This window comes from Somniosus microcephalus, chromosome 32 (genome assembly GCF_052327205.1).
Source record: "Somniosus microcephalus isolate GS21.2 chromosome 32, FLI_Smic_1.0, whole genome shotgun sequence".
NCBI classification, from domain to species: domain Eukaryota; kingdom Metazoa; phylum Chordata; class Chondrichthyes; order Squaliformes; family Somniosidae; genus Somniosus; species Somniosus microcephalus.
Genome location: NC_141018.1, coordinates 17347237 through 17374841, shown reverse-complemented (window position 1 = coordinate 17374841; position 27605 = coordinate 17347237). Strand labels below are relative to the sequence as shown.

Here is a 27605-nt window from a genome sequence, read left to right as displayed (position 1 = left end):
CCTTCCCATACAGTTCTTCAGGATCCAGAACTTCAGCCTTAATTAGGACTGACCTTCCTGGTAATAACACAGGAACGGAGTAGGTCATTTAGCCCCCTCGAGCCTGGTCCACCATTTAATTAGATCATGTATCCAAGCTCCATCTACCCGCCTTGTTTCCATATCCCTCAATACCCTTACCTAACAAAAATCCATCACTCAGTTTTGAAATTTTCAATTGACCGCCAGCCGCAATTTTGGATTTTTTCAGATTTCAGATTTCTACTACCCCTTGCGTGAAGAAATGCTTCCTGACATCACCCCGAACAGATCAGTACTATACCAGGTTTACGTACTAAGCCACTGATCCTAAATTCACACACCACCCTCAATCCCAAAATGCGGAACAATGCACCAAATCTATTAACGCTGGATTTACTCCCATGTACTTTTCGGGCCCATTTTTCCGTTCTGTTGCTGAAGGGTGTGCCGTGCCTGTGTAATGCAATTCCGCGTTATCTGTACCTCAAAGCGCGCCCAATCCCATGAAGTGTTCTGGTGTGTTGGCCGCTGCAGGTGTCCAAACTGGATTTCGTATGTAGCGTTGGGGCTGTGCACCGTCGTGGGGAACTCCACCTTCAGGAACTTGTGCGCTTCGTGCCATTCCACCTACAGCAGAGAAACACAGTTCAGTCCAAAGGGCTGTGAAGTGCGCGACTTGAAGCAGAAAGCTTTCGGGTTCCCAAGAATCTTCTCACCTCGGTTTTAAACTTAATATAGGGACAACAGGCATCCAGGATGATTTCCTGGCGAATCTTGCTGGTGTCACTGATACGGATAGAGAATCTTACACTTCCCCGGACTCCGCCAGGGCACACTATCTCCAGAGATTTCAGCACTTGGGAGACAGGCTTCCTAATGACCAAAAAAAACAGTAAGGGTGCCAGATGAGATTAATTCCAATTCCACTATACAAAGCATCTGTATGAGCTAAACCCAAACTAAAGCATTGTGTCAGCCGTGGCTCAGTCAGTAGCACTCTTGCAGGTTGTGGGTTCAAGTCCCACTCCAGAGAGGAGGAGGAGTATGCTGGTCATATAGCCTGAGTTGTATGTATGAATGGAGTTCTCATTTGTTGAAGCAGTACTAAAAGTATAAATTCTCTATCATTTTATAGAACATAATAATTAGCATCCATTATGCGACTGATGTTTTTTCTATATTAAGTTATTGGTCTTTATCCAATGAGGCTGTTCCAAAATTTGCATTCATTTAAAACACACCAAATAACCTAAAAGCATCATTAACCAACCTGACCGCCACAATGGGATACCATGTCAATTTGACCAACAACTCAAACCTGCTGTGCTGTGTGTTGCCCCGTGCAAAACTACCTTGAAAGGAACAATTCAGATCAGTTTTGGTGCTGCCGAATTCGCCCCATTCTGCTGTGCTTAGTTACAGGAAATAAAGGCATCATTTTTGACGAGCACAGGTTTAGTTGCTGAGAAACCTCCAGCAAAACCATTTGAGCTATGGAGGAATCTCAATCCAAATTCAAGGACCCCAATGTTGAACCAAGTATAATTTAACAAAAGGGAGAAAAGACAGTTCATTGTCATCCAATGCTTCTTTAAGGACCAGATCTAGTGATCTGTTTAAAATATTGGATTCATATGGTTAATATTACTACTTGATGTATATTGAGTATGGATTGGCAAAAGAACCAGAGGCGACATGAGGAAAAACTTTTCTTACACAATGAATGGTTCGGATTTGGAATGCACTGCCTGATAGGGTGATGGATACAGATTCAATAGCAGGCTTCAAAAAGAGAATTGGATAAATACTCGAAGAAAAAACTGCAGGGGTATGGGAAAAGAGCGGGATTAACTGGATTGCTCTTCGAAAGAGCCGGCGCAGACTCGATGGGCCGAATGGCCTCCTTCTGTGCTGTACTATTCTGTGATTCTATGGAGAGGATGTGAGACCTCGTGCCAGGAGCACAGCAGCTGAGAGAGCGCGGAGAGATGCAAGACAGATGCTTGAAGCAGCAGGCAGCAGAGCTGGTAGGAGGAGGCCTGGAAAGGGCTGTACAGAGGATAAGAGAGGACATGAGAGAACCAACACAGTGGGTCAGGAGAAGCCTCGGGACAGGCAGAACATCAGCTATGTGGAGAAGGCAGCACAACAGTTGAGAAGAGACAATGAGGTAATCCAGCGCAGAAGCTTTGTGATCCAGTATCAGGTTAAATAACTGAACAGAGAAAATACAAATAATTTTGGAGAATTGACACCATTCTGCTGTGGCTAGATCACATACTTAGTTATGCAAATTAAATGCACTTATCGTTTTGTCTTGTTTTTTCCAGCACCGGTTTAATTGCTCAAGAATCCCCAGCAACACGAGGAGACCATGCGAGCTATGGAGGAACTGAGTCCAGACTCAAGGCAGTCGACTCGACTAATAACCTAGAATTCTGGAGGGGGGGAAACTTAAACTCTGAAGGGTTTGCATTTTATTTACATGGACTCCCTCTTTACTTCACCATTGCTGTATAACATCTTAGCAGCTGGAGCATAGGAACATAGCTGGTAAGATTAATTTAGACATTTTAAATGATTCTCAGCAAAGCACTAATATAGGAGGGTTTTGCTTGCTATAGTCTTCAGGAGGTAGCTGTTCACCGTGGACCGATTAACCGTGATTACTGCTCAGATGCAAAGTTAATCTCCAATGAATCATGAAGGGAAGGTGGAAACTAGAAACATTCCCATAAGAGATGTAAAGAATCAGTTGGAGATTTACCATTGCCCGCTCCCTACATACACCTCCCACTCCCCGCCAACCCCTCTCCTGTATCTCCTCACAGTTTCTTCTTCCCTTCTTAGGCAGTCCCTCGGAACCGAGGATGACTTGCTTAAAAATGAGTTCGCAGGTGACTAATGAGTCCAATGCGGGACCTGCAGTCTCTGTCACAGGTGGGGCAGACAGTGGTTGAAGGGGCGGGTGGGTGGGGTGCTTGGGTTGACGTGCGCTCCTTGCGCTCGGCTTCCGCTTGCTCCCGGCGAAGAGACTCGAGGTGTTTGGCACCTTCCCGGATGATTCTCCTCCACTTTGTGCGGTCTTGGGCCAGGGATTCCCAGGTGTTGGTGGGGATGTTACAATTTTTCAAGGAGGTTTTGAGGGTGTCCTTGAAGTGTTTCCTCTGCCTCACAGCTAGTTGCAGAATAGTCGCATTGAGTTTAAGCAGACTTTGGTAAGTGGCAGAAAAAGTCTTTTAAGTGCATTTACTGAATTTTAGTGAGTAAAAAAGTGAATTATTTGAAGTAAGTTTAATTTTTTTTAAAGAGTAAATTAAGCTGTTGGGGAGTTTAAACTGGAAGTAGAATCCGGGTATAAAAAGGGGCGGGCTTAGTGCGGTAGCGCTGAGTGCGGTCGCATTGAGTGTAAGGAGAGTTTGGTAAGTGGGAGAGTTCGGGCATGTGGGAGGTGAGGGGGTGCTTTTTGCTCTGTTTTGCTTCCCACTCTCAGGCTAATCCAACGCTGCGGAAGCGGAGCAGCGAGACAATTCAACCGGACAGGTCCCCCAGACAGCATTCACGAGGGAGGTTGGTGATCAGCTGGTTGGTAGGTCCTCTTCCTTCTCTTCTATACCTTTAAGTTGGTAAGTCCTATTAAATAGTGGTGTAATATTATCATCTATATCGGAGCAGAGGGTCTTCATAACTAATAATAAGAAATTTAATTAATTACACAGATATGGGTGAACAGGTGATGTGTCACTGTTGCGAAATGTGGGAGCTGGTGGACCCCATTGAGGCTCACGGTGATTACATTTGCGATAAGTGTTTGCTGCTAGAGGAACTCAAGCTCCATGTTAAAGAGCTTGAGACCGAGCTTCAGACACTGCGGCACATCAGGGAGGGGGAGAAGTTCCTGGACTCTATGTTTCAGGAGGTGGTCACACCTATGAAATTAATTACTGCAGATGTAGTCCGTGGTCAGGGACAGGACGGTGTGACTACGAGTGAGGCAGGTACAGGGATCCAGGATGTAGTGTTGAAGGAGCTGCAGCCCTTGCTCTTGTCAAGCAGGATCGAGGTTCTTATTCCCTGTGAGGGCGGGAGCGGGGACTGCAGGGAGGATGAGCAACCTGGCCACAGCACCGTGGTACAGGGGGCCATTCAAGTGGAGGGAGGAAGAAGGTTCTGTTAAAGGAGTATGAGCAGCTAGGGGTCAAATTAAAAAACAGAACCTCAAAGGGTAATAATCTCTGGGTTATTACCTGAGCCACGAGCGAATTTGGCTAGGATAAATAAAATTAAAGAGTTAAATGCGTGGCTCAAAGACTGGTGTGGGAGAAATGGGTTTTGCTTCTTGGAACACTGACACCAGTACTGGGACAGGAGGGAGCTGTTCCGTTGGGACGGACTCCACTTGGCCAGTGCTGGGACTAGAGTCCTGGCGAATCATATAACTAGGGCTGTAGAGAGGGCTTTAAACTAATTAGTGGGGGGGGAGGTTTCTAGAGAGCAAATAACAGAAATGACAACGGAGAAGGTCATAGACTTAGATAGCAGTGGGGAAATTAAAAAACAGAACATGTCAGGAAGGGACAGAAGGTATGGAGTAAAAGGTAAAGTAGTAAAAGGGGAAAAAACAGGAACTAAGTGTCACAAATCATATTTGAAAGTTCTTTATCTGAATGCACGTAGCATTCGTAACAAAATGAATGAGTTAACGGCACAAATAACTACATATGGGTATGATCTTGTGGCCATTACAGAAACATGGCTGCAGGGTGACCATGACTGGGAATTAAACATACCAGGTTATTTAACAATCAGGAAGGACAGGCAGGAAGGGAGGGGAGGTGGGGTGGCTATGTTAATAAAGGAAGGAATCACTATAATACAGAGAAATGATATTGGGTCAAAGGAGCAGGATAATGAAACAGTTTGGGTGGAGATAAGGAATAATAAGGGGGAAAAAACACTAGTGGGCATAGTCTATAGGCCTCCGAACAGTTGCAACTCTGTTGGACGGAGTATTAATCAGGAAATAGTTGAGGCTTGTAATAAGGGAACAGCTATAATTATGGGGGATTTTAACTATCATATTAACTGGACAAATCAAATTGGGCAGAGCAGCCTTGAGGATGAGTTCATTGAGTGTATTAGGGATGGGTTTCTTGAGCAGTATGTAACTGAACCAACCAGGGGGCAAGCAACCTTAGATCGGGTCCTGTGTAATGAGACAGGATTAATTAAAAATGTCCCATTAAAGGATCCCCTTGGAATGAGTGACCATAACATGGTTGAATTCCATATTCAATTAGAGGGTGAGAAGGTTGGATCTCAAACAAGCGTGCTAAGCTTGAATAAAGGAGACTATGAAGGTATGAGAGCGGAATTGAGTAGAGTGGATTGGGAAAATAGATTAAAGGGTAAGACGATACATGATCAGTGGTGTACATTTAAGGAGTTATTTTACAACTTCCAAAAAATATATATTCCACTGAGAAGAAAAGGGTGTAAAAGAAAAGACAGCCATCCGTGGCTAAGTAAAGAAATTAAGGCTAGTATTCGACTAAAAATAAGGGCATATAAGGTAGCCAAATCTAGTGGGAGGATAGAGGATTGGGAAAACTTTAAAAGACAGCAAAAAATAACAAAAAGATTGATTAAGAAAGGGAAGATAGATTATGAAAGTAAATTAGCAAAAAATATAAAAACAGATAGTAAGAGTTTTTATAGTTATATAAAAAGAAAAAGGGTGGCTAAAGTAAATGTTGGTCCCTTAGAGGACGAGACCGGGAAATTAATGGTGGGAAATATGGAGATGGCAAAAACACTGAATGAATATTTTGTATCAGTCTTTACAGTAGAAGACACTAAGAATATCCCAACACTGGACAAACAGGGGGCTATAGGGGGGAGGAGCTAAACACGATCAAAATCACTAAGGAAGTGGTACTCGGTAAAATAATGGGACTCGAGGCGAATAAATCCCCTGGACCTGATGGCTTACATCCTAGGGTCTTGAGGGAAGTGGCGGTAGGGATTGTGGATGCATTGGTAATCATTTTCCAAAACTCCCTGGACTCGGCAAAGGTCCCGGCAGACTGGAAAACTGCTAATGTAACGCCCTTATTTAAAAAGGGCAGTAGACAGAAGGCTGGAAACTATAGACCGGTTAGCCTAACATCTGTGGTAGGTAAAATATTGGAGTCCATTATTAAGGAGACAGTAACAGGACATTTGGATAATCATAATTTAATAGGACAAAGTCAGCATGGTTTTATGAAGGGGAAGTCATGTTTGACAAATTTGCTGGAGTTCTTTGAGGAAGTAACATATAGGGTGGATAAAGGGGAACCAGTGGACGTAGTGTATTTAGACTTCCAAAAGGCATTTGACAAGGTGCCACACAAAAGATTATTGCTCAAGATAAAAAATCACAGGATTGGGGGTAATATTCTGGCGTGGGTGGAGGATTGGCTCTCTAACAGAAAGCAGAGAGTTGGGATAAATGGTTCATTCTCAGACTGGCAATCAGTAACTAGTGGTGTTCTGCAGGGGTCAGTGCTGGGTCACCAACTCTTTACAATCTATATTAACGATTTGGAGGAGGGGACCGAGTGTAACATATCAAAGTTTGCAGATGATACAAAGATGGGAGGGAAAGTAGTGAGTGAGGAGGACATAAAAAACCTGCAAAGTGACATAGACAGGCTAAGTAAGTGGGCAGAGATTTGGCAGATGGAATACAATACTGGAAAGTGTGAGGTTATGCACTTTGGCAGGAAAAATCATAGAGCAAGTTATTATCTTAATGGCAAGAAACTGGAAAGTACTGCAGTACAAAGAGATCTGGGGGTCCTGGTGCACGAAACTCAAAAAGTTAGTATGCAGGTGCAGCAAGTGATCAAGAAGGCCAATGGAATGTTGGCTTTTATTGCTAGGGGGATAGAATATAAAAACAGGGAGGTATTGCTGCAGTTATACAAGGTATTGGTGAAACCGCACCTGGAATACTGCATACAGTTTTGGTGTCCATACTTAAGAAAAGACATATTTGCTCTCGAGTCAGTACAAAGAAGGTTCACTCGGTTAATCCCGGGGATGAGGGTGTGGTCATATGAGGAGAGGTTGAGTAGATTGGGACTCTACTCATTGGAGTTCAGAAGAATGAGAGGCGATCTTATTGAAAAATATAAGACTGTGAAGGGGCTTGATCGGGTGGATGTGGTGAGGATGTTCCCAATGATGGGTGAAACTAGAACTAGGGGGCATAATCTTAGAATAAGGGGCTGCTCTTTCAAAACTGAGATGAGGAGAAACTTCTTCACTCAGAGGGTGGTAGGTTTGTGGAATTTGCTGCCCCAGAAAGCTGTGGAAGCTACATCATTAAATAAATTTAAAACAGAAATAGATAGTTTCCTAGAAGTAAAGGGAATTAAGGGTTACGGGGAGCGGGCAGGAAATTGGACATGAGTCTAGGTTCGGAATGGTCATGGCCCTGTGGGTAGTGGAGCGGGCCCAGGGGCCGTGTAGCCTGGTTCTGCTCCTACTTCTTGTGTTCTAATTCTGTGTTAGATTTCAGGAGATGGTTTTATTCCTGTTCCTGGCTGGGGTGGAGATCGCCTTTACAGAAGGTAAGTACTGTAGAAAATATAGGGACAGAGTGATCTCCTGGACGAGTTTCGATCGCCTAGATGGGTCGGAGAGGAATTTCCCAGATTTTTTCTCCCAAATTGGCCATTGGGTTTTTTATCTGTTTTTTTGCCTCTCCCGGGAGATCACATGGGTTCGGGTGGGATGGAGAGTGATAGAAGATTTGAGGTTAGGATCAGATCAGCCATGATCTTATTGAATGGTGGAGCAGGCTCGAGGGGCCGATTGGCCGACTCCTGCTCCTATTTCTTATGTTCTTATGTATGTGTTCTTGAAGCGTTTCCTCTGCCTCACAGCTAGTTGCAGAATAGTATGCACAGAAGTTTGTCAGCTATGGTTCACAACAAATGACTTCCCATTAGAAGTGGCACAGAAATGCAAGGTCTAAACAGGTTAAATGCTGATTATAATGATTACTCTGGACTTTACCTTGTTTCTAAATGATAGTCCATGACGTCCCACGCATCCCAATATAATGGGATGTCATCAAACAGCAGAAACTGGTTGCCACAGGTGCCCTCGGGAGTAGTTTCCCTGAAAATACAATACACACAACACAATGATCTCATTAACTGGGACTGTGGTGATGAGCAAAACAAGCCCATGGTCATGGAACTAGATTACGACAGGGAGACGTGTGGAAAAAGATGTTGTTGCTGTCTTTAATACTTTAGCTGGTCTCACACAAAAACAAAGAATTAGGACTGAACCAATACAGAAAACGCAGGACATCTCAGCGAGCAGGAAAGATAACATTTCATTAACCCTACCCTCAACTCTATTGTCCTTGTAAACTACCGCCCCATCGCTAACCTCTCCAAAGGACTAATGATCCAGAGACTTGAGTTCAAATTCCCCCACGGCAGCTGGGGAATTTAAATTCAGTTCATTAAATAAACCTGGAATAAAAAGCTAGTATCAGTAATGGTGACCATGAAACTACCGGATTGTCGTAAAAACCCATCTGGTTCAACTAATGTCCTTTAGGGAAGGAAATCTGCCGTCCTTACCCGGTCTGGCCTATATTTGACTCCAGACCCACAGCAGTGTGGTTAACTCTTAACTGCCCTCTGAAATGGTGGCTCACCACCACCTTCTCAAGGGCAATTCGGGATGGGCAATAAATGTTAGCCTTGCCTACATCCCGTGAATGAATAAAAACATTTTTTAAATAAAAGTCCTTGAACATGTTGTTACCTCCCAGATCCCTACCCATCTCTCCCACACGGTTTGAATCCCTCCAATTAGGTTTCCGACCATCCCACTGCACAGAAACAGCCCTACCAGAGTCACAAAATATTCTCTGTGGCTGCGAGCTTGGTGAATTCACCCTCCTCTACTGCACCAAGTCCCACTCACTCATCATCCCCGTCCTTGCTGACTTCCATTGGCTCCCAGTCCCCCAAACACAGCAAATTTAAAATTCTCCTCGGTGTGTTTGAACCTGTCCATGGCTTGGCCCCTCCCTATCTCTGTAATTTCCTCCAGTGATAGAAACCTCCCGCCAAACTCTCCGTTCCTCTGAATCTGGCCTCTTGTGCGTGCCCTCTCTTTTGCCCCACCATCGACGGCCATGCTGTAGGAACAGTGCCCCGAAAAAAAGCCCAAGAGTTGCCTTCAAGATTTGTCAGGGAACTTACCCTATAAACCACCTGAGGATGCCCATACAGCTTGGAGTTCAACTGTTGACCTGAATGCTGGGCAGTAAAAAGTGATACAGGCTTTCAAGCAATTAAGCCGTAAAGTAAAGGACTCTCTCTGGCTCAGGTCCAAGGAAGAGGCACTCGAGAGCGGTCAAGAATTCACAACCCCTCACTTTTAATACAGAGACCCACGCAAATGTAAGGGGCGAGTTGTAAAAGTGCACCCAAAATGTCTGCAATTCCATGCTTCAGTACTGACTTGTTGGGCATGATTGGCACAAAAATGGGCGAGCCCTTCTGTCAAGTCTCAGAAGCAGAGTTTTTCTGTTTCTGGTAGAAGTATCAGCCCTTTTTTAGTCTCTGTTAATCAGAAGTGCCGGGGCTGAATACAGAACAGAACGACAGTTTACTTAACATTTCCATAACAGGCTGTTTCCTTTCACTGTATTTAACTCCCGACTGTTTATTTAAAATTATTCCCTATTGGGTTGGCGATTTAGTAAATATTTTTGCATTATGGCAATCCATTCTTTATTAGCTATGCTTTATAATTGAATATGAATGAAACTCCAGCCGCTTTCAAATCGAAATGAGCGAACAAACATCTATCAAGATCGTTGCAGAAATGAACAATGTTAATTTTCACCAAATGATAGATAAATATTCACCGCCTGTCAGAACTTCAGTTTCCTGAAGCTCAATAGGTTGCTTCTGATTTAAGACGCAGATTCCCGAGAGAATTTTAGAAGGTTTCTGCAGAGTGACAGCGATTGCCCACAATCACTACTTTACATTGTAGCAATTCTGGTCGCATATCTGTATGTCACTTCGACTCGCAAGGGACTGCCCACTACATATTACAAAAAGTTCAAATCTACCGAGGAAGGGCTGTTTCTTGCCATTTCCACTGTTCTCTATATTGTGTCTATTAATTCGGCATAGCTTCGATCTGCTGATTCACATTCCCGTGGCAGTTCTGGCTGAACTTGAGGAAGGATCTCTGGGGGACATCTCTTCAGCGGAGTTAGATTGGAACGTTCTTCATTTTTGCTGCATTAACTAGGTGCTTTATTTTGTGATGGACCTCTAATCTTGTATTTTGTTTTTTGTACTTTCACTCCGACATAGCGGCACTTTAAAATATCGCTTTGGGACTATACCTTCCGGTTAAACTGCTTATTAATTAATGAAGAAAAACGAACACAGGGGTTGCATTTTATCAATATATAAATCGGGACCTGTGTGCATATCTCCTGAACTGTGTGCGATCCTGAGCCAGGTTTCATTACTGGTTGCAATCCATGCTTAATGCTCAATAAATATTAATATAAAGAGAGCTTCAGTCGGGGGAAAATGCCTGGCTCTTAAAACATTTATTTTACTACTTAATTGAGGTTTAAGATTTCAAAGAAGTTCCTAGAGCAAGTCAGTAAAAATGGTACCCTCAAGGATTCATTTAAGAGCGAGACAACATTAAACTTTACTATGAAGCCCTTCTTTAGTGTGCAGTAAGTGTGTGCCTGGTTAAGAAAAGAAAGACTTGCAATTATATAGCGCCTTTCACGACCACCGGATGTCTCAAAGCCGCTTTACAGCCAATGAAGTACTTTCGAAGTGGAGTCACTGTTGTAATGTGGAAAACGCAGCAGCCAATTTGCGCACAGCAAGGTCCCACAAACAGCAATGTGATCATGACCAGATAATCTGTTTTTGTTAGGTTAGTTGAGGGATACATATTGGCCAGGACACCGGGGAGAACTCCCCTGCTCTTCTTCGAAATAGTGACACGGGATCTTTTACGTCCACCTGAGAGAGCAGACGGGGCCTCGGTTTAACGTCTCATCCGAAAGACGGCACCTCCGACAGTGCAGCAGATTATAATCAAGGTACAGATATGTTACATAGTTGAATTCGATTTTGGCAAACTGCTGAGCAATTGAATACTCTGCTGATTCTGTGTCCTCCAGCTCCGTCCTGGAATGGTCTAAGTAGCAGTGGTGATCAAAGTAGCGTTAATTCAGTAAATTCGCAATCGCCATTGGTTTACATGGAGGAGGGGTGGGGGCGGGTAGAGGTATTACAACTGTTTTGGCGAGGAACTCTGCTGCAAAAATGTCCCGGGAAATTATGACATGGGGCAAGTAATGGTATAACTCACTCACGCCACAATTTCCTTGACTTCCTGCACCTCAATGATGGCGTACGCCATCGATGTATCAGTAGTGGCGCAAGTTTTCAGGGAATTCCGGGCCAATGTAAAAGCGGAGTGTAGAAGATATTGCAAACATGTTTAAAGAAAATGAAAGGATCTCATTTGGACTTGCTTAGCACATTTTAAAAAATAGTTTTCCCGTACCTTTTATAAAGTAAATGAGAAAGTGATGTCATACGGCCCAGTGAATCAAACACGACTCTGAGAATCCCGTTCTCCATAATCACAGAGCCGTCTCCCTACAACATGAACAAATACTGCGTGAGATTGGAAAGACTCAACGTGCGCACAGGGACTAAGGAAGACGGCAAAGGGAGTAAGACAGCGTGAGAGGCAAGAGCACAAAACATAAAAGGGATTAAGAGGGAGAGGCGCAGGGAGCGAGGCACAAAAGAGGGTAAAAAGAGTGAGAAAGTTTGAGTGTGTGCAGGGAGCAAGAGCATGGGAAGAGAGCACCAAGAATTGAGTGAGAGAGAGCGGGAGCAGAGGGAGTAACTGTGTAAGACACAGACAATAAGAGAAGTAAGAAATCAAGAGAGGAAGGTAGAGGAAGTAAAAGCATAAGAGAGTAAGAAAGTGAGAGAAAGAGCACAAATATTTATTGACAGAATGAAAAGGGAGTATCTTACCACTTTATGTTATAGTTACCTGAGAAGTGACAATGACGGGATGAGGTGGGACCAGGAGGCTGGTCACTGTAGCAAACCCCATGCTGGGAACCTTGACTAGGGCTGCAAATGACACAGAACGCAAACCTTAGTAACCGCAGTATCACAAGACTTCCCTTAGCTGCCTTCATTTACTTACGCTTGAATATTCTGGAGCGCAGGATCCATTGCAATGAGCTGGTAAACACAGAGATGTGGCAATACACCAGCTATTTCACTGATCAACAATGATGGTTTCTCTTTCACCACCATCCTGTCCCTGCCTTGCACACCAATCATTTCGAGCTTGTGCAGACGGACGATTTCAGGTGACTCTGTACTTAAGAATCACTTTCTGTGACTAAGGGTCACAAACAGCTGTTGTTGCTGGAATAATGGCGGTAACTATGTGAGGTGAAAGAGATGAAATGAAATGCTCATGGTCATTGACAATATTAGTATATTAATATTTGGACGTACACCAATATCAATAACTGAGAGGTGAGATCGATTCAGTTGGGTTAGGTGTGAGAGGCAGAATCCACTAGGTTAGCAGTGAGGACAGGGACAAAACCAATTGGGTGAAAGTGGAGAAGAGACCTTAAGGAAATGAAGTGTGCTCTCAACCAGAGGGTGATCTCCCCATTACTCCTAATTTGATGAATTCCATAAATTAAAAAAAAGTGATGGAAAACACTCAGCAGGTCAGGCAGCATCTGTGAGAGAGAGAAACTGAGTTAACATTTCAGCTCGATGACCTTTCATCCGAGCTGCAATGAATTCCGTCTCTCTTTTAGAACCCAGCTTAGTCCTAGCCCGCTAGCAGAGCTAGTGGAATTGGATTCAGATGTGCAAGTCATTTGCGAACAGATATATTACACTGGTTTGGAGTGAGGGGGGAGAAAATCAGGGTCATTAGAAGCAAGAAATAGGACGATAAACTCAGCTGCGTTAAGGATAGAGAAGACAGATTGTCTCGGTCAAGACCGAACAGATAGCATTAAATCAACTGAGGCTTGGCAATGGACGAGTCAAGCACTACGTACTGCGTGGCAATCGGAATCGCCAGAGCCTGGAAAAGCATATTACCAAAAACCTTCCAGGATCGGGTGCCTCTGGATCAGACCCCCGAGCCAGTCCACCATGCCAGCTTCCAATGGAGTTATTAAAACCGCTCAAGGATGCATTCGCCTTGTCCCCATAACCCACATCACTAGAAAGGCTGAGAAGGGAACACGGCTCAAACTTGGTCTTCATAAGGTTAGCAAATAAATACATATATATATTTTTAAATCTCAAACCACGTATAATATTTTATAGACGGAGAATGGTTCAAAGGAAACATTGTATAGTTTGGTTCAGTTAAGGAAATTAAGATTAATAACTTCCGATGATCTGAGTGGCACAAAACTGGCCTCAGCACCCCTGGTCTGGGGAGTGGGAATATGAACCAGCACATCCACTCTCGATCACTATTCAGTAACCTCCTCTGATGGAAAATGCGTGCAAGTGTGTCAAGATGTGCTGTGACGCTCCCCACAGTCAAATGGCCTGTTAACACTCACAGTCTAGGATGGCCACTTGGGCAAGGCTGCAAAGGACAACAAATGCTGTTCTAAAAGTGTTACCACAATCACACCAGAAAACACAGGTATCATGATGGTGCAGCACACTGGTGCCTCAATACAGACCGTCGCCTGTGATTCCCCTTCCACAACATTCTTCATCTCGCTCACTCTGTCAGGGAAAGAAGCTGTGGCACAGGCCCGGTTCACCCGCACAGAGCTGTTGTGCAGGCTCAGTTCACCCCGCATGGAGCTGGGCACAGGCCAGGCTTCTTCACGGAGCTGGGCACAGGCCAGGCTTCCTCACGGAGCTGGGCACAGGCCAGGCTTCCTCATGAAGCTGGGCACAGGCCAGGCTTCCTCATGGAGCTGGGCACAGGCCAGGCTTCCTCATGGAGCTGGGCACAGGCCAGGCTTCCTCATGGAGCTGGGCACAGGCCAGGCTTCCTCACGGAGCTGGGTACAGGCCAGGCTTCCTCACGGAGCTGGGCACCGGCCAGGCTTCCTCACGGAGCTGGGCACAGGCCAGGCTTCCTCGGGGAGCTGGGCACAGGCCAGGCTTCCTCAGGGAGCTGGGCACAGGCCCGGCTTCCTCATGGAGCTGTGGAGAGAACGTCTCCCTGGGTGTTGACTCAAGAGCAGCATTAACAGAGGCAAGGGAGCAGAGTGCCCATGTCGCAGCTGGGGAATAACAAATGGTATGGGACCTAAAATACAGAAGAAAATAAAGAACATTTAAAAATAGGAAAAATATCATTATTTGAGTGTGATATTGCAAATATATTTGCGAATTAAACTCTGGCATGAATAAATTTCCACGGGTGCCATCAATACCCCGCTGATGTAGGATGATAGGATGCGTGCTCCTGTAGGGCAAGCCTGCTCCTGCCACTTTCCCTCTAGGATACAGGGTTCCAGTCCCATATAGGGATCAGCTGAGTCTTGCTTTACACGCTAGAGGGCAACTGAGCTTGTTCAGCGGACAGAGATTCCATCTAATGCGCTCTAGTTAGGAGCTTTTGGGGCACCAAGTTTAATTCTATGTACCTAGGACTTCCTCTCCCTCCAGTCGAGGCATCGAGATGACTTCGGTCCGTTCCCACGACAGGGTGTTTAGTACATTGATGTTCCTCCCAGTCTCCTGCACACAGCCTCCCAAGAGACACTGTATGGCCTCTTTCAGAAGCTCATTGCCACTGCTCTGGATTTCTGCAGACAATGAACAAAGGTAAATAGAAAAATTAAATAAAATCTCTCAACCATTTTTGTGTTGGCAGATTTATTGTCTGGTATCCATTAGCTGCAATTTCCTCCAGTTAAAGATTGGGAAGACGATTGGGCCACCGTCTTCGGCCCCCGCCACAATCTCCATGCCCTCGCCACCAATTCCATCCCCTACCCCAGCCACCGTCTCCGGGTGAACCAGACGGCTCACAATCTCGGAATCTTATTTGAGCCCCAATTTTTTTTATTTTTTTTTTATTTTTAAAAAAGGTATAAAATTAAACTTTTCCCCTTTTAAAAATAAAAGCACACTGAGCATAACTCAAAGCCTCGTCAGATGTGAGAGGAGTGACTGACTGAGCAGGAGAGGGCTGTATGTGAAAACTGCACTTCAAAGAATGAGGAAGGCACGACCATTCTTCCTCTTTCATTCAATCTCCACGTGCAACCAGGAAGCACATCACAATAATACCCCACTGGCTAGGTCGCTGACAACCTACACCTCGTCAACTTGGACTATTGCAGTAGTTGCCCTTCGGAGCAGAAATGTAAAGCTACAGGAAACACTTTTTTATCCGGCACCGACGGGACCGGTGCGGTGCCGGTTTATCCAAAAGTCCAGATTACAGAGAGTAGTTAAAAGGTACGAGAGCTCCGTACACAGCAACAAATCCAGGCTTCCCTGTTGCTTAGCAACAGCTGCAGGAACCCCGGCCACAGGCCAAGCGTCCCTGTTGTTTAGCAACAAGTGCAGGAACCCTGGTTACACGGCCACAGATCCAGGAACGGCCACTAATATGAAGAAAAACTTAACTGAACCTACTCCTGAATTTTGCCGGTTAACCGAGATTTCCGGTTGTTTGGGTGCCGGTAAATCAAGAGTTTCCTGTAGTAATGCTTTGAGCAAGTGTGCAGACTGCTGCCAGAGAGCATGCGCGCACTTCCTCACGAGGCAGCCTCTGCACGAGTGCAGGACGCTCTAACCAGCAGTGAGGCTGCAGGTAGACCCTTGTACATTTTTAATTTCAGTCGAGGGGCCTACACTCACTTTTCAGCCATTGAAAACAGTTACATACACTTCTTCAGTCAGCTTTTTTTTTAGCAAGACTTCCTAGTTGCATGTGGCGGTTAAACAAATAAGGAAGATTTGGTACTCGTTGGAAGAAAGCAGGATCAGATAGTTCGAAACCGACCAGATTACCTTTGTGATAAAATCTCACAATATTGGGTGCCTACTCGTTGAAACATTAGTGAATTACAAAACAGAGATTAAATTAGAGGCAGATAGAGAAGGCAGTGCCAGATCACCAGTTTCAACGCCAGAAAGGTTACTAACAATAAGACCTAAAGCAAAGTCCTTTTCAAACTACAGGAAACTCTTTGGTATCCGGCACCGACGGGACCGGCGTGTTGCTGGTTGATCAAAAATTCCGGATGACGGAGAGGGTTATCTATTGAGGCTATTTTTAACAAAAAATTTTTTTTTTTTAAATCAAGAAATGTGCAGTATACAGTAATTGGGTACTCACCTACAGAATGTGGTGTTAAATGGATGGTGGAAGATGCTTGATTAAGTACAGTACTCCCAGTTGAGGGTAATGCAATGCAATGACTACCAGCAGCGTGGGAGACACACAGTACCCCTGTAAAATGGCGGATCAGAAGAGACTACCGGCAGCGCGGGAAAGTCAGACTCCTGTTACAGGGGTATTGAGGTGTTCCGACTTCCGACAGCGCCAAGAAGCCGAGTAGTGGCAGTTTGGCGAACTACCCCCACTGACTAACTCGGCCACCGCGGGAGACTCAGACTCGGCAACATTGCCGGTTATTGAGGTGTTGTTTTCGGAGTGAGAATTTTGCCGGTTAATAGAGAATTCTGGATATTTAGGTGCTGTTTAAACGAGAGTTTCCTGTACATCTATTCAAATTACCCATATTGTATGAATGCTCCTGTCTCTACTACCTTAGGGAATGACAGTAATTTAAAAGTAATAAAATTAAACTGTTTATATGTATAGTTACATAACTTTATAATGATATAATTGTAATTATCCAGTTTAATAAAAAAAAACTGTAATTATCTATAATAAAATGATGTAAGGAATCACACAACAGAAATAAGATATTTTACTCTGATTGCTTGATGAGTAACTAGAACTGTGGCACTCAGGTGATTCTACAATATGCAGAGGACGGATGCCTTACCTTCATAGTACTTTACAGCATCTTCCACCACTGATTGAATACAGGTGCCAGGCAGCACATCATGGAACTGATTGAGGAGCAGCAGTCTGTGAAATGTGACAATTACATATAATTACATACAATTGGCTCAACTGGTCTATGCCGGTGTTTATGCTATACAGGAGCCTCCTCCCAGCCCTCTTTATCTCACCCTAGCAGCATATCCTTTCTCCCTCATGTGTTTATCTAGATTCCCCTTAAATGCATCTATACTATTCGCCTCAACCACTCCCTGTGATAGTGAGTTCCACATTCTAACCACTCTCTGGGTAAAGAAGTTTCTCCTGAATTCCCTATTGGATTTATTAGTGACTATCTTATATTGATGGCTACTAGTTCTGGTCTCCCCCACAAGTGGAAACAACAGCTCTACGTCTACCCTGTCAAACCCTTTAATTATCTTAAAGACCTCTATCAGATCACCCCTCAGCCAGCCCCAGACTGTTCAATCTTTTCTGATAGGTACAACTTCTCAGTTCTGGTATCATCCTTATAAAGGCTCCATTCCCACTCGGACCTCACCGTCCTTGGCCTCTTGCATTGTTCCACGGAAGCTCAACGTAAACTCGAGGAACAGCACCTCATCTTCCGATTAGGCACTTTGCAGCCTTCCGGACTCAATATCGAGTTCAACAATTCAGATCATAACCTCGGCCCCTATTACATTTTTACTTATATTTTTTTTCCACCCCTTTGTTTTGGGTTTTCCCTTCCCCCCCCTTTCCTTTTTTTCTCTCTCCCACATGGCAGCTGTCTCTCATTCTGCCAGAACATTTCACACCTAATCTAGAGCCGTCTTTTGTCTCCACTAGTCCGATCACCATCTCGTCTAGTTTTGAATACCTCTTAATGTCTCTTTACTTCTTTTGTTCTATCGCAGCCCTGCCTTCGATCTATTTTATTTCCTTTCCAGTTTTGAAAAAGGGTTTCGACCCAAAACGTCGACTCTAATTTCTCTCCACGGATGTTGCCTGGCCTGCTGAGTTTTTCCAGCATTTTCTGTTGTTATTTCATCATTCTAGCCTCCAGTCAGTTTCCAACACAGATTTCATAAACAGCAACCAGCTCAGTGCAGCACTGCCAACACTGCCGAGTCCCACCATTTGCAAAGCTTTTTGTAAAGTGTTTGCGATTCACGTGGGAAAATTAAACATGCAGGAAATCACAGTTAAATTTCCTGCATGAATTACAAGTGTCAAACAGAACTTTAGTCATGTCTGCTATTCGTGCTGCAACTTAAACTGCAAGTCCTGGCACACTGTGAATGGCTACGCCGGCTGTCAATTATTAGAAAACCTTCTCCGATTTAGTCATCCCATGCAATACACTGGGGAGAACAGCTGCTTTGCTCCCAGGCCCATTGTCTATTCTATATGGGAAATATGGTCTCCTCCATCTGGTTTTCTCCATCATTCCCAATTGTCTACCATTCCACCAACACAGCATGCCACTCATGAAAGTTCCATTCGACCAGAGTGGCAGGCCTGTGATTTGCCCCATGATCTTCTCCAGGGTGATGTTCCAGCCTGGGTGCGGCCATCGGAGGGGATGTAAGCACTTCACCACAGGGGGAACAAGCCCCCCTTTCACAGCCCCTACCATTTGGTAACATAGCATGCGCGGCAGAGGCTGGGTAAGAGCTCAGCTCCCAAGCTTCTTGACTTGGAGTTTTATGTGGAATAGGGAGATCTAAAAGGATAGAGAAATTAACTCAACAAATGAAATCTCATAGAAACATAGAAGATAGGAGCAGGAGTAGGCCATTCGGCCCCTCGAGCCTGCTCCGCCATTTAATGCGATCATGGCTGATCATCCAAATTCAGTACCCGGTCCCTGCCTTCTCCCCATATCCCTTGATCCCTTTAGCCTCAAGAAATATATCCAACTCCTTCTTGGATATATTTAATGAATTGGCCTCTACTGCCTTCTGTGGTAGAGAATTCCACAGGTTCACCACTCGCTGGGTGAAGAAATTCCTCCTCATCTCAGTCCTAAATGGCTTACCCCTTATCCTTAGACTGTGACCCCTGGTTCTGGACTCCCCTGCCATCGGGAACATCCTTCCTGCATTTAGTCCGTCTAGTCCTGTTAGAATTTTATAAGTTTCAATGCGATCCCCTCTCATTCTTCTAAACTCTAGCGAATATAAGCCTAATCGACCCAATCTCTCCTCATACGTCATTCCTGCCATCCCAGGTATCAGTCTGGTGAATCTTCGCTGCACTCCCTCCATGGCAAGAACATCCTTCCTCAGATAAGGCGACCAAAACTGCACACAATACTCAAGGTGTGGTCTCACCGATGAAACAGACGTTACCTCCATAGGTGCTGCAGTTGGGAACTTGGATATTGGAAGCTGTTTTTCTGGACAGAAGCCAGGCTGCTCACTACTTCAATACTGCGAAGGATACACTCACATTTACGATTACCTTTCTTAATCTACAGAGAAAGACAAAAAATAACAAATTTAGGAACTATGCCAGTGTCTATGACAGTGCAAGCTGTTGGAAGGAGCTGGTTTAATAAGCCAAATGGACTATTCTGGTCTTATATATTCAAGACAGAGATCGATAGATTTTTGGATACTAAGGGAACCAAGGGATATGGGGATAGGGCGGGGAGGTGGAGTTGAGGTAGAAGATCAGCCATGATCTTATTGAATGGCGGAGCAGGCTCGGGGGGCCGAATGACCGACTCCTGCTCCTATTTCTTTTATGTGTTTTTTCTACTTTTCATATTCAAGGGAAAGCTAGAGAAGTACATGAGGGAGAAAGGAATCGGATATGTTGATAGAGTGAGATGAAGTAGAATGGGAGGAGGCTCGGGTGGGGCATAAACACCAGCACAGGCCAGTTGGGCCGAATGGCCTGTTTCTGTGCTGTAAATTCTGTGTAATTCTATGTATAATTGTATCTTTTCACAGTTGAGACGTTTTCTTTCACTCAAATATAGCTCACGTGATCCCTCAAGCTCTTGGTGCCTGGATTAGTGAAAAAGCCTCATCGGCTTCTTTATTCATTTCATTCATAAATATAAACCCCAAATCAACTGAAGACGTTTCCCCCTCTTCCCCTACTTGTGGTATACATCATTTCCCAACAGGCATATGTCCTGCTAGAAAGATTGGCCTGGATTGCTTGGTTGAGATGGGGAATTTATCTATTGTAGCAAAATCATAAATGCATTCAAAGAGATCGCATTGATGATTTTGCCACACACAACAACTTGCATTTATACAGCGCCATTAACATAAAAATGTCCCAAAGCGCTTCACAGAGACATCCTCAAATGAAAAACTGAACGCAGCAAGTCATTCCCCCTCCCCTGTGGGGATTCCGAGGCAAGATCTGCACCATGCCACTCTGCGCCACAATGCATTCACACAGATCAATACCATGGATGAGAGACTTTAGTTATGAAGAGGAACTAGAGAAATTGGGGCTCTTTTTATTAACAACTTGTACTTATATAGCAGGTTTATTATAGCAAAACGTCCCAAGGCGTGTCACAGGAGCGTAAGCAGACAAAAAGTGACACCAAGTCAAAGGCGGCAATATGAGGAGGGGTGACTCATAGCTTGGTCAAAGAGGCAGGTTTGAAGAAGAGTCTTAAAGGAGTGGATAGCTTTAGAAATTCCAGGGCTCAGGGCCTAGGCGGCTGAAGGCACGGCCGCCAATGGTGGGACGAAGGAAGTGGGCAATGCACAAGGCCAGAGTTGGAGGAATGTAGAGTTCTTGGAGGCTTGGAGGACTGGAGGAGGTTACAGAGATGGGGAGGGGCGAGGCCATGGAAGGATTTGAACACCAGGATGAGAATTTTAAAATCGAGGCGTCGCTGGACCGGGAGCCAACGTAGGTCAGCGAGCACAGGGGTGCTAGGTGAACGGGACAGCGGAGTTTCGGATGACATTAGCACAAAGAAGTTAAAGAGGAAATCCGATAGAAGCGCTAAAAATTATAAAGGGTTTCAATAAGGTAAACCAGGAAAAACTACTTCCAATCAGTGAGTTTGCAGCAGGAGGGCATCAATTTACAATCACAACCAAAAGAACAAAGGGCGACTCACACAAATATTTACCCAGAGGGCTTTTAGAATGAAACAGCAGTGGAAGCAGAATTTATAACAGCTTTTAAAAGGGAAATGGATACATGCAAGAAAAGCGCTTTGCAGCCAATGAGGCCCTTTCAAAGTGTGGTCACTGTTGTTATGCAGGCAAAAGTGGCAGCCAAATTGGGCACAGCAAGGTCCAGTAGATAGCAATGAGATAAATAACCAGTTAATCTGTTTTTGGAGGTGTTGATTGAGGTATATTGTGGGCCAGGACACTGGGAGAACTCCCCTGCTCTTTGAATAGTGGGATGGGATCTTTTACACGAACAAACAGACAGGACCATGGTTTAACATCTCTCGACTTTCACATCCACATTTTGGCTGCCGCTCCAGGCCGGAGCCCAAAGCTCCCATTTCCATTTTTTTAAGCTTGACCTTTTCGCTTCTGTCTCCCCCACCCCTTCCCGTCACTCAGTCATGCCATTTTCATTTCTCGGGTACTTTGTCCCACCCCACAACACCTCCCCCAATTCTTATTCCAACCCATCATTACTCCTCTGTTTTCCGACTCTCCTCCTGCCGTCTCAGGCATGAATTCCCCCTTGAATAAGCCCACAGCTCCCCTCTGTGGCTGTCCTGCCCACGGTGGCACCAGTCCTTAGGAGTAGCAACGCCAACTGCCTAGGTACCCGAGGGCCGTACCATTTCACCACAGATAGATCTTGGTATGATTGATATTAAAATGTGACATTAAATGTATAAAAGCAATCCTGCTAGCTAAATTATGAAAAACTTGAATAGTTAGCATCGAAATGGGTCACATAGCAGATCCTCAAATTTGGATCCCGATAAACACATCGGCATGGAGGTTCCGCTAGGGGTGCAATCAGTAAAATGCGTCCAGAATGCAGCGATTTTGCCAAGTGAAGTTACACCCAAGTTTCCGCTCAAATTCATTAGCACAAGGCCAAACGTAAACTCGCCCATGAATCAGCGCAATCAAGCAGCATTATTGATTGTAATCGATTATTGACCGGAACATTGCCAATGGGGCCTCAAGGTGACTGAATTTAAACTAATTACTTGCTCAAGTTAATTGCTGCAACTGAACACACATGTCAATCAGTGGTTTCAATTGATTGCTGGTCACAGGCCTTGTGTACCAAGGGAAAATCAATTGATTGAATCTGAACTAATTTAAAACTAAACATAAAGTAATTTAAAATAACTGTAGCACCGGTATGGGGAAAGACCCGAGTGAGGCTTCCACTGACTGCTGGTCACTGCAGCTCATCAACGACGGGTTAATGTGACCATGGGTGCCTGTGCGCCCGAGAAGATGGGCGCAATGTGATAACACGCCCCGTGGGCGCAACTGGCGGAAACCCGCCATTCCGCCCTGGGGAACGTGGCCAAGTTTGTGGGCGGGGAATGCTTCGGGCCAATGAACCTTTGAACCAGCGTAAAAGATCGTGGAAACTCCCGTGTAAAGTGGTAACGGGCGTAACTCACGCTTAAAACGCCGCGACCTTTTGCGCTATTTCATTTCAGCCTGCACAGATTCCGCCGTAATCATGCAGAAACTCCGCACCAACTAGCGTAACCAAACAGTGCTATGCTTGAATCACAAGTAAAGTTTCAGTGGACACTGGCACCTCTCCGGCAGTATTGCTCAGGGTGAATCGGAGGTGGTGCTGCTGCAACAGGGGGGATTGGGGTTGCTCTGGAGTGAAAATGGGTGACGGGTGCACATTGGCACTGAAAGAATTCGGAAAGAAATTTGTAAGAGCTCTCACCACAGGCAGTGAAATGAGTGTTATTTGATTAGTGCCTAGGAAATAAATCGTTTTCCTTACCCACTGCAAACAGATAAATATATACCAGTTATGTAAAGTCTCTGCATTTAAGTTGGGAAGCTTTACGACTTCTATCAAGCCCTCCATCGCCTCTGTGTTGTATAAGAACATAAGAAATAGGAGCAGGAGTCGGCCATTCGGCCCCTCTAGCCTGCTCCGCCATTCAATAAGATCATGGCTGATCTGATCTTGGCCTCAACTCCACTTCCCTGTCCGCTCCCCATAACCCTCGACTCCCCTGTTTTTCAAAAATCTGTCTATCTCCGCCTTGAATATATTCACTGAGTCAGAGTGCTTGTCCAATATCCAGCCTTGGATGAGCCACAATTTCCTTTATCATCCATCTATTTAGGATGTGGGTTTTCATGGTGAACTTTAACATTAGTATAAAACTTAAAAGACTAAAACAATTTATAGCTTTTCCTTCTTTATCAAATATCTCTACAACAGTACATGGTTATACCAAAATGTTCTCCTTAAACATACATGTTTAAATCAGAACCTATGTCGAGAACCTCGCTTCAAACGCGAATAATGTTACAGTCCTCCCAGAATTTGGTACTGCTGTTTATGTGAAATGTTGCTGATTATTTATAACAGAACTCAAAAAACAAATGAAAGAAATGCAGTTGGTGCAACCATTTCAAATGCATTACACAATATTAAGAGCTACTTTTAGCTTTTAAAAGGGAAATGAATATACATTTTAAAAGGATATGGGGAAAAGACAAGGAAATGAAAGTAAGAGAACAACATTTTGAAAGAGCTGAGGCAGATGCAGCGGGCCGAATAATTTCCTTCTGTACTGTAAAATTCCATGATTCCTGGAGTCACTCCCACCGTAATCCTTCCTCATTCACTGTTTTAACTGTAACAACAACTTGTATTTATATAGCGCCTTTAACTTAGTAAAATGTCCCAAGGTGCTTCACAGGAGTATTACAAGAGAAAAAATTTGCCACCGAGCCACATAAGGAGAAATTAGGGCAGGTGACCAAAAGCTTGGTCAAAGAGGTAGGTTTTAAGGAGCGTCTTAAAGGAGAGAGAGGCGGAGAGGTTTAGTCAGGGAATTCCAGAGCTTAGGGCCTAGGCAACACAAGGCACAGCCACCAATGGCTGAGCGATTATAATCAGGGATGCTCAAGAGGGCAGAATTAGAGGAGCGCAGATATCTCGTGAGGTTGTGGGGCTGGAGGAGATTACAGAGATAGGGAGGGGCGAGGCCACGGAGGGATTTGAAAACAAGGATGAGAATTTTGAAATTGAGGCGCTGCTTAACCGGAGCCAATGTAGGTCAACGAGCACAGGGGTGATGGGTGAACGGGACTTGGTGCGAGTTAGGACACGGGCAGCCGAGTTTTGGATGACCTCAAGTTTACGTAAGGTGGAATGTGGGAGGCCAACCAGGAGTGCGTTGGAATAGTCGAGTCTAGAGGTAACAAAGGCATGGATGAGGGTTTCAGCAGCGGATGAGCTGAGGCAGGGGCGGAGATGGGCAATGTTACAGAGGTGGAGATAGGTGGCCTTTGTTATGCCACGGATATGTGGTCGGAAGCTCATTTCGGGGTCAAATATGACACCAAATATGACAGCGTGGTTCAGCCTCAGACAGAAGTTAGGGAAAGGGGTGGAGCCAGTGGCTAGGGAACGGAGTTTGAGGTGGGCTTCGGTCTTCCCAATATTTAATTGGAGAAAATTTCTGCTCATCCAGTACTGGATGTCGGACAAGCAGTCTGACAATTTAGAGACCGTGGAGGGGTCGAGAGAAGTGGTGGTGAGGTAGAGCTTCATTTAAGGGTAAGGTGACATCACCCCTCAGCCAGGTTTCTGTCAGTATCTGTATTCATCCCTCTTACTGTACTTGTTGACTGCATTATAGTATATGCAGTTCTAGTTTTCAGTTACCTCAAAAAAGTTGGAACACTTCTGCTTTACTTTGTTGATTTCAGTGTTATAAAAAAATTAACTTTAACTGCTTCTAATAATGGCTTCCATGAAGGTTTTGTCTGCAGTAATCTCCGACCAATACGAAGGAGTGCTGGAAGGGTTTCTAAGCAGCAAGTTCCGGCGTCCTATGTCAATGGCCAGCTTTTGCATTAATCATAACAAAAATTCTCTGCAATTCATAGGTATGTTGGGAGCCATAGGGGAAATTATAACACCCCAGGTTGGGCAGAAGGGGGGAATTCTTAAAAATAGGAAAGCCGACCCCAACCCGCCTCAAATGCACCTACTTCCGGTTAAACCGGGGCAGGTTGGGAGAGGAGAACTGCCGGATCCAGCAGGTAAGTACTTTGCCAGCACTGCTTGTGGACCAGGAGGGGCAGTGTCCCCCACCGGACCTTCAAGATAACCTGCCGCGATCTGCCTCCCTCCCAGTGATCTCCTGCCCCCACCCCCCGTGATTTCTTTCACGCCCCCTGGCGATCTCTTCAGTCTCCATCCCCCCACCCCCCCCCCTGCATTCTCTCCCTCCCTCCTCTCCGGACCCTGGCTGTGGCCTTGTAAACATAGAAACATAGATGATAGGAGCAGGAGTAGGCCATTCGGCCCCTCGAGCCCGCTCCGCCATTTAATGAGATCATGGCTGATCATCCAAATTCAGTATCCTGTCCCTGCTTTCTCCCCATATCCCTTGATCCCTTTAGCCTCAAGAAATATATCCAACTCCTTCTTGAATATATTTAATGAATTGACCTCAACTGCCTTCTGTGGTAGAGAATTCCACAGCTTCACCACTCTCTGGGTGAAGAAATTCCTCCTCATCTCAGTCCTAAATGGCTTACCCCTTATCCTTAGACTGTGACCCCTGGTTCTGGACTCCCCCGCCATCGGGAACATCCTTCCTGCATCTAGTCTGTCTAATCCTGTTAGAATTTTATAAGTTTCAATGAGATCCCCTCTCATTCTTCTAAACTTCAACGAATATAAGCCCAAACGACCCAATCTCTCCTCATATGTCATTCCTGCCATCCCAGGTATCAGTCTGGTGAATCTTCGCTGTACCCCCTCCATGGCAAGAACATCGTTCCTGTACAGCAGGCTTTCCTGGTCGACAGCCAGCCAGCCTCTCAATCTGACTGGCTGCCATGTGATGTGAGAAGCTGAGTAAAGAAATTCAAATGAGGTGCTGCCGTTAAATTCAGCGGGACCTCCGCCTTTCTCGTATGGTCAGGTTTACTAACAGTCGCCCTGGCTCTCTCCCGGGCAACCCCTCCCCCACCCCACCCCCGCCCCCCGTAAAAATCAGGGCCATTGTTTCAACATGGTCGAATCTCTTCAGCCGAGAGTGATAGCGCTGGGAACTCCCATGAACTCCAGACTGAGGTTTCTCACATAGATGAAGGCCTCCAGTGGAAAATGACACTACAGGAAATGTTACTGTATAGTTTAATCATTTTCTTGTAAATTTTCTATTTTTTTCATGCCTTTATGGTATTGATCTTATTTCCAGTCGTACGTGGGATGGCAGGAATGATGTATGAGGAGAGATTGGGTCGATTGGGCTTATACTCGCTGGAGTTTAGAAGAATGAGAGGGGATCGCATTGAAACTTATAATATTCTAACAGGACTAGACAGACTAGATGCAGGAAGGATGTTCCCGATGGTCGGGGAGTCCAGGACCAGGGGTCACAGTCTAAGGATAAGGGGTAAGCCATTTAGGACTGAGATGAGGAGGAATTTCTTCACCCAGAGAGTGGAGAACCTGTGGAATTCTCTACCACAGAAGACAGTTGAGGCCAATTCATTAAATATATTCAAGAAGGAGTTAGATATATTTCTTGAGGCTAAAGGGATCAAGGGATATGGGGAGAAGGCAGGGACAGGGTACTGAGTTTGGATGATCAGCCATGATCTCACTGAATGGTGGAGTAAGCTCGAGGGGCCGAATGGCCTACTCCTGCTCCTATCTTCTATGTTTCTATGTAAGTGCATCATTTGGTAGGAAATCCAAGGTGGCAGCCAAAAGGATTTTGAAAAATACTTTTCTAATTGACTTGACTGCGTAACTTTCTCCCTTTCTATTCATAGCTGTTGCTGACTGCATCTTTGGTATGTGGTAGTGTTTTTTATAAACTTCACAATTAGCAGTTTGCAAACCTGCTTGCTAAATATTGATTTCTACATTCATGACCGGTGCTAGACACAATGGCATAGAAATTCACTGTAGCCCCGTTTGGGGCGCCAGCCTCGCCAGGGCGCTAAAAGTAGCGCCCCGGAAGCAGTCGCGACCGCCCGCCGGAAATTGAGTTGACGCGCCCCAGAAGGAAGCGCAGCGCTACTGGAGGCGCCCCGCATCCCTCTTGGGGCGCTGCAACTGAATATCGCTGCGCAACATGCCGCTGCGGTACTGCAGGCCTTCCTCCCCTTCTTAGAGGATCGCGAGTGCCGGCAAAAGAGCCCAGCACCGAGGAGGAGTGCCGGGCTCTTGGAACGCAGTCAGCTCAGGAGGCCGGGGACGGCAGCGCGGAGTGCTGCTGGCAGGTGGCCAGCAACAAAAAT

At 45.2% G+C, this 27605-nt stretch overlaps 1 protein-coding gene across 2 annotated transcripts in view; it reads right to left on the bottom strand.

Annotated features, from left to right (window-relative positions):
- Window positions 1-27605, bottom strand: part of man2c1 (mannosidase, alpha, class 2C, member 1) — an 88615-nt gene that overhangs the window by 21239 nt on the left and 39771 nt on the right. For both annotated transcript variants that reach the window (XR_015074352.1, XM_085972162.1), the window contains exons 14-21: window positions 19512-19633; window positions 17156-17241; window positions 14774-14935; window positions 12163-12245; window positions 11659-11753; window positions 8089-8193; window positions 738-894; window positions 505-648 (exon numbers count right to left, since the gene is read on the bottom strand). Coding sequence is in view for 1 of the 2 variants with exons in the window: in XM_085972162.1 (XP_085828288.1) it covers window positions 505-648; window positions 738-894; window positions 8089-8193; window positions 11659-11753; window positions 12163-12245; window positions 14774-14935; window positions 17156-17241; window positions 19512-19633 (954 nt within the window). In the remaining variant the exon portion in view is untranslated. The remainder of the gene's footprint in view (window positions 1-504; window positions 649-737; window positions 895-8088; window positions 8194-11658; window positions 11754-12162; window positions 12246-14773; window positions 14936-17155; window positions 17242-19511; window positions 19634-27605) is intronic.